Below are 11,227 nucleotides of genomic sequence, written 5' to 3'. Positions count from 1 at the left end.
AAAAAAAAAAAAACTTCAAATGATTGATAAAACCTTTCCGGAGAATTCCGATCGCCAGGAACCAATAATCCATTCCAATTTTTTGTTATTCAGTGTAAGTTCAGCATAGGTAAATCTTATCAATAGGACAATACTGGTGACCAATAGTTGAACGCTGCTGGACATCTGTTTCGATAGATCACCAATAATTACTACTGAAAACGACAGCATCATGACACACTATCATTATCCATTCTCTCCCCTTTTCCTCAACGGGTTTGTGCTGTTTAGATGGATGATACGCCTTTGTATTAGTAGAAAAAAAAAAAAAAAGGAAATAAATATAAAAAAAAAACTAAAAAGTTAACGAACCGCCTTTAGAAAGACCCGGTTCTTACTTCTTGTAGATATTTCAAGTAAAAAATTGAAAGAAAAATATTCCTCAAAATAATGTTGTCTCATGTAACATTACAACATTATTACTTACTTGTTTCATTTACACATCCTATTTTTTATTTAATTAAATTAGTAAAATTTTATCGTTACATTTTAATTTAATTTTATTAAATCATTAAATGACATTTTTATTGATCAATAGGAGTAATAACGTTGAAATAAGTACCAAATAGTGATCATTATTGGTTGCTTCAGAGAAAAATTTAATGATTTGATAAATTGTAACATGCTTGTTTTCCTTTTTTTTTTGCTCATATTCATCAAAGCTTACCATAATGCAAATAAAAGTTTGCATTACGATCTTTTGAACTTTTAAAATTTTTTTATAAAAAAATAAATTCTATTGATGGAATGTATCATAAGTTTCGGTAAGTACTTTATTGGTGCATATATTTTGAATATATTTTAGGGGGAAAAAAAGGAAAAGAAAAAACACAAAAAGTAAATGTTTTTCAGCAAGGACTGAATGAATCTTTAAATTTATTAATGAGTAAATTGCGGATAAATGAATACTCGTCATTTGAAAACAAAAATTATTTTCATGTTGGAAAATTTCATTACTTAATTTGAAACTGCATTTGGAGATTTGTAAAGTAGAACAGTAACGAAATATTCAATTACTTTTCGACGGAAAAAACTAACCTTTCTTCAATATATTTGAAATAATTAAAATATATTTTCTTCCCTTTTTCAAACTGTTAAATTTTTTTTTATGAAACGGGTAGGAAACGGAAGGATGGAAAGGAAGCCACCCATTTCATTCGGGAATTTAAATACAAAATTATATCAGTCTTTAATATTAGCAGTAAATATGTCATAAACGAACATCACTTGCCTTACAGAAACTGATTTTCTAATGTTTTCTTCGTTTCATCGCCTTCTTTCATCACATCCTCTCACTCTTGTCTCATTTTATCCAAAGTTTCGATATTGCACCAATTAAGAAAAGCCGATTAGAGATTAATCTGGCTGAAATTATTTGCATAACCCCTTAAAGATACCCAAACAAACACCACCAGCGCTGATTGCTGAAAATATCTTCTTTCAGAATTGTCAAAAAAACTGTATGGCACCATATTCGCTTCTCTGGAGGTGGTATTACATCGTTTCTTCTTTTTTTTTTCTTTTTTTTAAAATATCGCCCAATTCAGCAAGGAACTTAACTGGAAATATCCTTATTTCTATAATTAGTAAGTTGTCTATGCATGACGAGCTCATTCAGTTCATCGAAGTCCAGAAATTCTAGACTTAACATTTTAACTCCATAATACATAACAACTCTTGTGCTCTCTCAGATTACTAGTTCAAAAGCAAATGCATAAGATATCATTTTTATCATAGTTCATGAAAATTGTAACTATCAAAAATCCATATTCACACGAATAAAATGCAGAACAGCAAAAACAGTACTCTCGACAATACAAAAATAACCCGAACAACGCATGCATATTTCACCCTGAAGAAAATACAGGAGGCATCTGTTTTTTTTCTCTTTTTTTTTTTTTTTGGCGAATGTCATATCAAAACGGCTGGATTGGTAGGACCAGTCTTAAACGCTTTTGAAGTTGATATTTAAAAAGGAAAAAATCTCGCAATCGCATAAAGCATTTGAGATATTCCTTACAAAATTAACTTTCAGACGACCTGTCCACTTTCAAAAGGGTAACACATAAAATTAGTAAGCTAAGCAAACCTTAAACTATATCAGTCCTCATGGGATCATAGCGATGGACATTATACTATTAAAAATTGCATCAAATTTCTACATACTTTAATACTTTACATTTTGAGTTCGCAACTAAACAGTATTTGTCACTTAACTGGGCACCATATCTTTTCCGAACTATCAAAAATCTGAGAAGTTTGACGGAAGAAGCAGACCTTTTCCAGAAAGCTAACTAAGAGTGCGTTAGCAAGTAGCTGCGACACCAGCAAAGTAAGTTGCATTCAGTGACCGAGATATGTTAGTAATTTGAATATGCATTTTAAAAAGATGAACAGTAGGCAAATAAAAATACTGTCTCAATTAACATAACTGAGGAGAATATGTCGTATCTCCACTTTTCCACAAATTATCCTCTTGGGCAACTGTTGCTCGACACATTGGACAGGTATGCTCGTTATCCAGCCAGGTGCCGATACATTCCTCACAGAAAACATGTCCACAAGAAAGCTGTAAATAATGATACTATCTATTAAAAAATTGAAAACTTTACTACCCATCGTTTGGATAGCGAGCAGCTGCGCTACCAGCAGAAAAAATACTTTACTTGACTGCCCAATCTGTTTTGTCATCTCGGTGAAATCGCTAAAATACTCAGGAATTATTTCACTCTATTCGTGCTAGAAATCCAAAATATGCTTATACAAATAAGATACACCCTAAAAAAAACTGCACATTCTATATGGAAAAAATATGCAATACCACCACTTCCAAATTTAAATACGGATACAGTCCCACTATACACTTTGCCAGTTGAAGTAAAGTATAAGAAAATGAGCTGGCCCAAGAAACCGATCAAGCACGTGATCCCAAGGATGACAAATCATGAGAATCTTTTAAGGGTTATCAAAAAGGTAAAAGGTTAGTCCAAATTAACATCGTAGTTTAAATAGCTAACACTAACAGATATGGTTAATCACTAACAAATATATGACACTAACAAATATGGTTAAAGTACTTTTTGCTGTACATGATAACACGAATCAGGAGAACAGGACAAACGGAATAACTAATTGACTTGCTCCTCTAAATCATAACATGATAAACACCAAGCAAAAACAAAGCGAAAAAGGACAGACCCTAACGGGATTGCAAAAATCATTGAAGCAAATTGTACACTGAGCTGAATCTTCTTCACCTGTTGGAACTTTCAAACCAACGGTTGTAAGGCGAAAAATACGACGGGTGCTTTCAAACCAACGTTTACCAATCACTTTTATTAAGCATACCTGAAAGAAGATGACATATGTGCCAAATGGATATGTTTCGTTTCATGATTCTTTTTTATTTCCAGATAATGCAAACATACCTTATAAATTATATATAGCACGGCGAAGAAATGATCACTGAAATATGTAAGTGGAGTGGAAAATAGCGAGTAACTCAGATATCGAGTCCACTGGGGTATTGGCAAAATGTAACGATATAACTGGCTGGTATATTCGATCCACTGGAAAAGTCGACGTAAACGTCTGTTCCCGATGAATTTTGTCGGCAAAACGGTGAGCTAAACAAGTCAAATTAAGCTGATTATTTCCAACTTAAAAGTAATGCAGAAGGCTAAAAAAGAATCAAATGAATAATGAAAGCTGAACGAAACTATAGGAAAACGTTCAGCCTAAATAAATGGCCACAAAACCCTTCCTGGTCCCAACATCTCGACAAAAAGTCCCTACCAAAGCTGACATATTATTTCACACTTGCAATTTTTCTGTAAGAAATTTATTTGGAAAACCTTGAAGATAAATGAAATATACCGTGGCCTTCACTGTAACGGTGATAATTTTAACAGCAAAATCAACGACCAGCACAGCATGCAAAGTGGCGAAAAAAGTGATCGGATTCGTAAGACGCGACATAAAAGCCATTGGTATATAGATCGAATCCAGTCCTGAAAAGAAAATGCTGTATATCAATTTGAAATGAAGAATATCATGACCAAAGGATATCTGCCCTTCCAACCCATAACAATAACGTAATTAAAAATTTGCCGTACCATAAAAAGTGACTGGAAGTTGAAAAAAACTGATGATGTGAATGACTGCAAAAGATGGAAGTAGCGCTTTTCCCTGAAAGTTAATGAAGTCAGCAAAATTTGAATTATTATGAGTTTAGTTCATATTTCTTGATCGCTGTAAAGCAGCAAGTCGTTAGAAACTTTATTTTCGAAGTACAATTAGCTGGTTAGATTTTTAAAGGAAGCAGAAAAACTAGAGGGAAATTACCTTCGAGAAGCCATAAAAGTGCTGTTTGCAATATGAAAAAGGAAAAGCGCTACCAAAACGCTTATTAATGAAAAGAATCCATCAACAACAGCTTTGAGAAATACAATGATGAAGAAAGGTAGAACATTGAGCACAAGTAACCAAAACTGCAAAAATTAACACAGTTTCAAGAGAGATGCATAATTTTCAAACAAATGGAAAAAATCCAAAATAATTGGTTGAAAACTCCCATTACTTATAATTTTCGACTTATTAAAAACTAAAAGAATTTTGCATTTCAATGATTTTTGCTAAATTTGAAGTGTTAACTATTTAGCAAGGAATCACACTATCAAGAATGTTGCATTTAGAATTTAAGTACTACAGATTTAAACTTACCCGTTGCAATTCAATTCTGTGAAGAAGTGCCCTTAAACGGCTCAATTCCCTCTGAAGATTCGTGTTGATAGCATCATCATTTGCAGAGGAATATTCTCCACTGTTCTCGGTTGCATCAGCTGCAATTAACGCAAAGTTACAGGTCCAAAATTACTGATCCTTCAAGACTGGGAGGATCTCTGTGGCTTATTTTAAAAATTTAGTTACATTTAAAAGAGAAAGGCAACGGAAAAAATGAACCAAATCACAAACTTGTCAGTCTTCCAAACTGATTCCCGTTAATACTTGGAGTTAGCCTATGTCTAGTACCAGAACCTGAAGAAGTACTCGACGCACTGTCTTCATCAACGATAATCACTGTATCCACACGATCATTTCCGCTTTCTATATATAGAAAAACTCGGAAAAAAAAAGAAAAACTGTGAGAAGCTCGAAATCGAAAATAACGAAGAATTTTTGAACAAAATTACGAAATTTCGAGACATGGTTATGAAAAAAACTTAGTTTCACCACAGTTTTTGCTTTTTAGACTTCTTGAGCTATCTAACCTGTTTATTAAACTACTGTCGTAAAATAAAATCAATGGACGAGCAAAGATGAAGTCATGATTACGCTAAAACATATCTGGAACCTTTCCAACTATCAAATGTAGCAACCATAACAGTCCGTTCAAGTACTGGTACCTGCTTCAACCGATGACATATTAGGAGCAGGTGCAGCCTGTGCCAGAATATCCAATGCTGTCCTAAAATCCTCCACAAGCTCATTTCGCATTTCTTGAGATCCAGCGTTCTGTAATATGAATCAAAAATGGAAAAAAAAAGGGAAAAAAAAAGATGAAAAGCCAACTGAAGGAGCAGTCGACCATTTCATTTGCTTTATCACACTGCCGATATAATAATGGGCGCACTAGACAAAAATGCAAGAGATATATTCGCATCAATGTTCTGTCATTCTGGTAAAAAAATTGAGAAAGCAGAATACCTGAACGACTGTCAAGAAACTGTCCCTTAAGCTTCCTCCATGCCATATTGTTGTTGGTTGGGACTGTGCACCTCTTTCTTCACCCATTTCATAGGATCTATCAGATGTCACCAGGTGTCACCAGACCAAGTGATCCGAAATTTTAAAATATATATCAAACAGGTCACAAGAGAGAAAATATCATTAATCTATCACTGAAATCAAAAAGGAAAAAAAAAACCGTGCGGTCATAACCATATTCTCGTATATAAATCAAAAAAAGGAATATGCTATTAGTCCATATTTGAAGAAACACGAATGGGTAAGTTATTATCCCAATAATATGCTATGACGCTATGTGGGGACTTTTTTTTATTTTATTTTTAGCGTAACCAGCGCTCAAAGGCATTGGATACGCTTAAGTGAGGCATTTCATTTGCATAACAAATACATTACAACAGGAAATGACCATGAAAAAGTAGAACTGTGAAGATGAGAAAATGAAGGATTTCCAATTAGAGGATTTTCCGGACAATTAGATTAATGAAATATGCAAAGAAAAGAGATTCAACGCGAAAAATGTTAGAAAGAAGAAACCAGTATGATGTTCCGAAATTACGGATAGAAAAAAAATCTTTAATTATGTACAGCAGATGAATTAAAAAAGTGCAGCCCTTTCCTCCCTTTTTTCCCCTCTTTCCTTCTATGCATTCTTGAATTCAAATATCATCGCACAAATAAAATATCTTGGTTTAAGTATTTAGCACAACTCTTCAACCTATGCATCCGTCAACGAAATCTACAAAAAAACCTGTATTATGACTTGATATTTGGTCAGTTCTCAACATTACAAAAAACACTGGGTTCCTCCAAGATACAAAATTGCCTACAGAATTAAAATCCCAAGCCTTACATAATTAATGAAAATGGAGCAACCTTTTTAAGATGATTATTGAAAAACAAGATTTTTCAGATTGTTTACTAACTACACAGAAATCACCAATATTGAACGAATTTTCTAAAAAATGTCAAACAAAAATTATTGCAGCACCGAAAAAATGCAAAAGAAAAAAAGAAAAGAAGGAAAAAACATAACTGCGCAGTTTATAACCAGATTCTCAGTAAGCATCTAGAAGAATAAAGATTAACTGATCAAAAATGAAAAAGTGAATGTATCAATTGATAACGGACAGAGTGTGAGACGGATTGGGCAGGAAAACGAAATTAAAGCAATGAGTGAACGGGTATCAATTAAAGTAACAGTGGAACAACTAAATCCACCATTAATTATATAAAGCCATCAAAGCAGTAAGTGAAGAAAAAACAGAATAAACGGACTGGTGCTAACCACTGTATTAAATAGACTAGTTTAACAGAGTAGTAAATGAAAAGAACGTAGAAATAAATTAGGAATGAAAAATTGATAATATCTATTGTGATATGTAGATTGCTAATCACAATGATGGATAAAATGCAAGATAAAAATAAAAGCTTATGAACTAAGAAACATAGTAATACGCTTGCTTTTGTTTTCTTTTTATTTTGACTTACTGCCAATCATCGAGCATGCAAAGACGACTTCAGAAAAATTAAAGAAAAGGAAAAATACATGACTTAACCTGCAATCATTCGAAGGAAAAAAACTTGGTGAAATTTGTTTCATAAGAGATGATGGAACCACTCGGAAAAGAAAAAAAACTCGAAATGTACTGAAATGATTAGAATCTCTCAGTATTTTTGATGCGAAGTAAGCTGGTCAGAATGATGACAGCCTGGCACGGGACAGTCATCACTTCGCAGTGAATTCAAATCCAGATACTGATCAGGTGCATACGAGTAATATTTGTTCCCGCAGTGATTTCTGTGGCATTTCATTTTAGGCAACCAAACTCTCGCAGAACTTCTTGATCTAATCACGAGGATCAGTGCAGATGAGACTGCGACAAGCTACAAACAAATCATTTTAAAAAGCACAAATTCTGTCATTTTGCATTACTAAATCAGCATGCATGAATTTGGGAAATATGCATGAATTTGGGAAATCAATTTCTGATATATAGAAAAATCAGATCTCTGACCGAAATATAAGGATGTTTATGACAAACCTCAGCAATAATAACGATGGCAAAGATAACGAATGCAATAGAAAAACCAATGCGCAATGCAGCCATTATACGATAATGACAACCGTCACACCTGATGTCACATGAACGCGGAACATCTTGATGCAAAAATCGAAAGTCACTACAACCCGCATTACCTTAACATTTTTTCCAGCATTAACTTTCAGCCGACGTTAAAATAATGACAAATGACGAAATCACAAATAATGTATGAAATCGATTCCGTTCAGGTGGTCAGTAACACTCAACAAATTGAGACTTGATAGATGACAAAAGTCAACATCCTACATACGGAAATTCCATGGAAATGATTTGAAAGGAACGCTGAAAACCAATTCATCAATAAATCAAAAGACAACATCAAAAGGTTAAAACACTGGAAACAAAAGCATACCACAGCATCGGAATGCTTGCTGTAATCGATCTAAACTTTCCTGAACAATTCCTGCTCCTTGATAATAATTTTGAACCATATACGTTAACGCATCCGACACTTCAACATCAATCTACAAAGATTTCATCGCATTTAAAAATCAAAATACCTGAGACTTTTGATGAAAAATTGGGAAAAAGTCCGGGACTTACACCATACTTTCTGAAGATAAGGTAAATTTCCGAGGAAATAGTGCACAGCATAAGGATGCATACTGCTACTGCATATATGAAAAGAAGTATTCGAGAATCGGTAGATGCACCACAACAACCAACCATACCAACAACCACCATGCACATCCCAACGATAATCAAAATGTAGGAAAAAACGTACAAAGTAGGAGCCTAAAAATTTATCCTACAATGGTGTAATTTTAAACTTCTCTACAGATTATTCATAACCATCGGTTATTTATTTTACCGCTGACACCGCGTAATATAATCCGCAAGATATTAAGGATAAAATAAAAAAGACCGCAAGATATTAAGAATAAAATAAAAATTTAATGTCCTGAAGACAATCATTTAAAGCACTTTTAGCTCTGAAAGCAAAAATACTTGATCAGCATTAAAATTTTTACCCAAAAGGTTTTTCGAAAATATCGATTAATTTGCAACAGTTTTCCCCCCAAAAAATTACCTGCCAGAATGCTTCCTCTACAACATTCCTATACCGTTGGGAGAGGAAATCACTAAATCGTGAATCTGTACGAAGCCATGCTCCCATAGCTAACGATGCCGTGCCAGTAACCTAAAAATAACTTTTTTGTTTGTCATTTGGATAACTTACAGAAGGACCCTGAAAAGAAACCTGTAGATGGTCTCTTCTTTTATTTCACTAAACAACATTACAAGAAAATTATTGTCGTCGTAATTAATAAAAATCAAGTAATTAATAAATAACTGACAAAATTAGCATAAAGTGTTTACCATTATCATAATATTACAAGCATATATAACATAGCGAGGTAATGCTTTAGCAGTTGGTCTCGTTTCCTCCGGATTCCTGAAAAAAAAAAAATAGAAATACATAAATAAATTTAAACAACGGAATGTAAAATATTACCTATACTATCGTGATGTGGAATACTCGAACCACAATGTCGCTTCCTATATTATATATTATTGAAAGACACAAATCACTTCTAAAACCAGAATTTTCAAATGACACTACCGAACTATTACATAAGGGACACAAATACCTTTGCTCCACTGAAGTTAGTGAAGGAACGGCTCGATATGATTGCCAGGATACACTATCCCTGTATCGGTCAGGTTTATACATTTCACCGTTTTGATAAAAATTTTAAACAGCACTTTGATTCATTACAGTACCATTCGATTAACACAATCTGCAACATATGTTGCAAATTCAAACCCCATAAACCAAACCGGAAAATTCAGAACCACGTACCGTAAACTAATACTACGTTTGAAAATAACCTGCAACCCCTATTTTCTTCTTTCTCAGCAAAAATTAGTTCTATCGACGAAAAGGATCCTCATTGGTTACTGGACTCGTGACTAATCCTGAAACATTTTTCCGTTTCTCTGACATCATCCAAAAGGATCAGATAGTACTTTTCTTTAGAGTGTTTCTGTTTCTATAGCATTCATGTAACAAGAACAGATAGCTGTCGGATTAAACCACTCACCCTTATAGCACGACCTGACAAACGATCGGAACCTCAATCATCATCATATGAATGTCGTCGTTCGTTCTTTCACGGCCTTTCTGTTAAGTGCAGTCTCGCTATGACAATTTCCTGAATCGTAATATTGTGTTTTTGTGAAATGTATGTTTGGAAAAGTAGGCTATGCCCTTAGTTTGTTTACCCAGATAGATTAGGTCTTATGATAGGTATTGATTCTGTTCTTCAAGCATCATTAAGAATAAACCCTTCTGGATCTCCATCATTATCAAAGATTTCTAGAATCAGCAAGAAATGAGGACATTATTCCTCCGGAAAAAAAAAAACAGGCAACTTAGCTGTTATACGATGGACAATTAACGGAATCAACAATATGGGATAAATCGATCCTTAAACCAATAAAAAAAAGTAAAAATCAAGAGTGGATCATTGAAGAAATGACTGATTGGAAAAAAGCATATCCTTGGGTTACATCGAAATTATATTTAAATGTGACAAATTGTTAAAATTTATGAAATCTATCTGAAAACTGTCCTCATTGTCCTCAAAATTGTCCTCCTTGCTCTTTAATTTCACTCGTCATCCATTTCTTCCTCTTTCCTTTTGCAATTTTATCATAATGTATGAAATACACACTGATAGGTGATAAATTCTGGATGTTGATAATAACGTACACTTTGATCATTTCATTTTTTATTCCAAAATGATGAAGTATCAAATTCGATATATTTTTTCAATTCAATTTTTTTACATGAAGTTTTCTCATCATAATCATGACATTCAAAATTTGTTTTAAGTTGTAATTTTGAAAATTTATTACGAAAATTTGATGTTGTATCAGTTCCAACTGCTGATTGCGTCATACGCATTGATCTCTTATCATATTGATTGATTCGATTTGTATCATTTGATAATAAATTGCTAGTTGTTTGTTTAACATTTGATAAATTATGATTAACATTTGATAAAATATCTATTGATTCTTTTTGGCATAATTTAATTCGTGATTTTTTTTCATCTTCCATCAGTATATCATCAAATATTTGATTGATTGATAATGCGGAATCATTTATGATTGATTGTGTATCACGAGCAGATGTGGATGAAGTTGATGGTTTGCTAATACAACTATGTTCATCGTGTAATAATTTTCCCAGTTCATTCAACGATTTTACAGCTTTCTGATACGAATTCATCCGGCTCTTTTGATGGTTATCATTTACGGTTAGAAAATTTTGACCAGTTATTGTCAACTCATTCGTATCATCTTTCCTATAAAAAAAAAAAAAAAAATAA

General features: G+C 33.3%; 4 protein-coding genes across 4 annotated transcripts in view; all 4 read right to left on the bottom strand.

Moving 5' to 3' along the window:
* Positions 1–165, bottom strand: part of LOAG_05402 (hypothetical protein) — a gene marked incomplete at both ends in the record, with an annotated part of 3,718 nt that extends 3,553 nt beyond the window's left edge. Inside the window, one exon of the mRNA XM_020446838.1 lies at positions 34–165. Within this exon, the coding sequence (XP_020302864.1) occupies positions 34–165 (132 nt within the window). The remainder of the gene's footprint in view (positions 1–33) is intronic.
* Positions 166–2,461: 2,296 nt separating this feature from the next.
* Positions 2,462–5,989, bottom strand: LOAG_09023 (hypothetical protein; the record flags this gene model as incomplete). Its single annotated transcript, XM_003144552.2, has 10 exons — positions 5,746–5,989; positions 5,445–5,553; positions 5,014–5,145; positions 4,762–4,880; positions 4,384–4,529; positions 4,121–4,227; positions 3,916–4,049; positions 3,468–3,665; positions 3,238–3,387; positions 2,462–2,608 (listed from the first exon to the last, which is right to left on the bottom strand). Exons 1-10 carry the CDS (start codon positions 5,830–5,832, stop codon positions 2,462–2,464), a joined length of 1,329 nt encoding a protein of 442 aa, XP_003144600.1. The 5' UTR covers positions 5,833–5,989.
* Positions 5,990–7,208: 1,219 nt separating this feature from the next.
* Positions 7,209–9,564, bottom strand: LOAG_09022 (tetraspanin family protein; the record flags this gene model as incomplete). Its single annotated transcript, XM_003144551.2, has 7 exons — positions 7,209–7,671; positions 7,830–7,984; positions 8,242–8,353; positions 8,433–8,624; positions 8,920–9,030; positions 9,210–9,285; positions 9,482–9,564. 7 exons carry the CDS (start codon positions 9,562–9,564, stop codon positions 7,453–7,455), a joined length of 948 nt encoding a protein of 315 aa, XP_003144599.1. The 3' UTR covers positions 7,209–7,452.
* A 1,053-nt stretch (positions 9,565–10,617) lies between these two features.
* On the bottom strand, positions 10,618–11,127 carry LOAG_09021 (hypothetical protein; the record flags this gene model as incomplete). The annotated part of the gene is made up of 1 exon (XM_003144550.1): positions 10,618–11,127. The coding sequence occupies one exon, from the start codon at positions 11,125–11,127 to the stop codon at positions 10,618–10,620; it is 510 nt and encodes a 169-aa protein (XP_003144598.1).
* Positions 11,128–11,227: the final 100 nt, after the last annotated feature.

This window comes from Loa loa (genome assembly GCF_000183805.2).
Source record: "Loa loa unplaced genomic scaffold supercont3.360, whole genome shotgun sequence".
Classification (NCBI taxonomy): Eukaryota; Metazoa; Nematoda; class Chromadorea; order Rhabditida; family Onchocercidae; genus Loa; species Loa loa.
The sequence above is the reverse complement of the archived record's forward strand: the minus strand, read 5'-3'. Positions and strand labels throughout refer to the sequence as shown.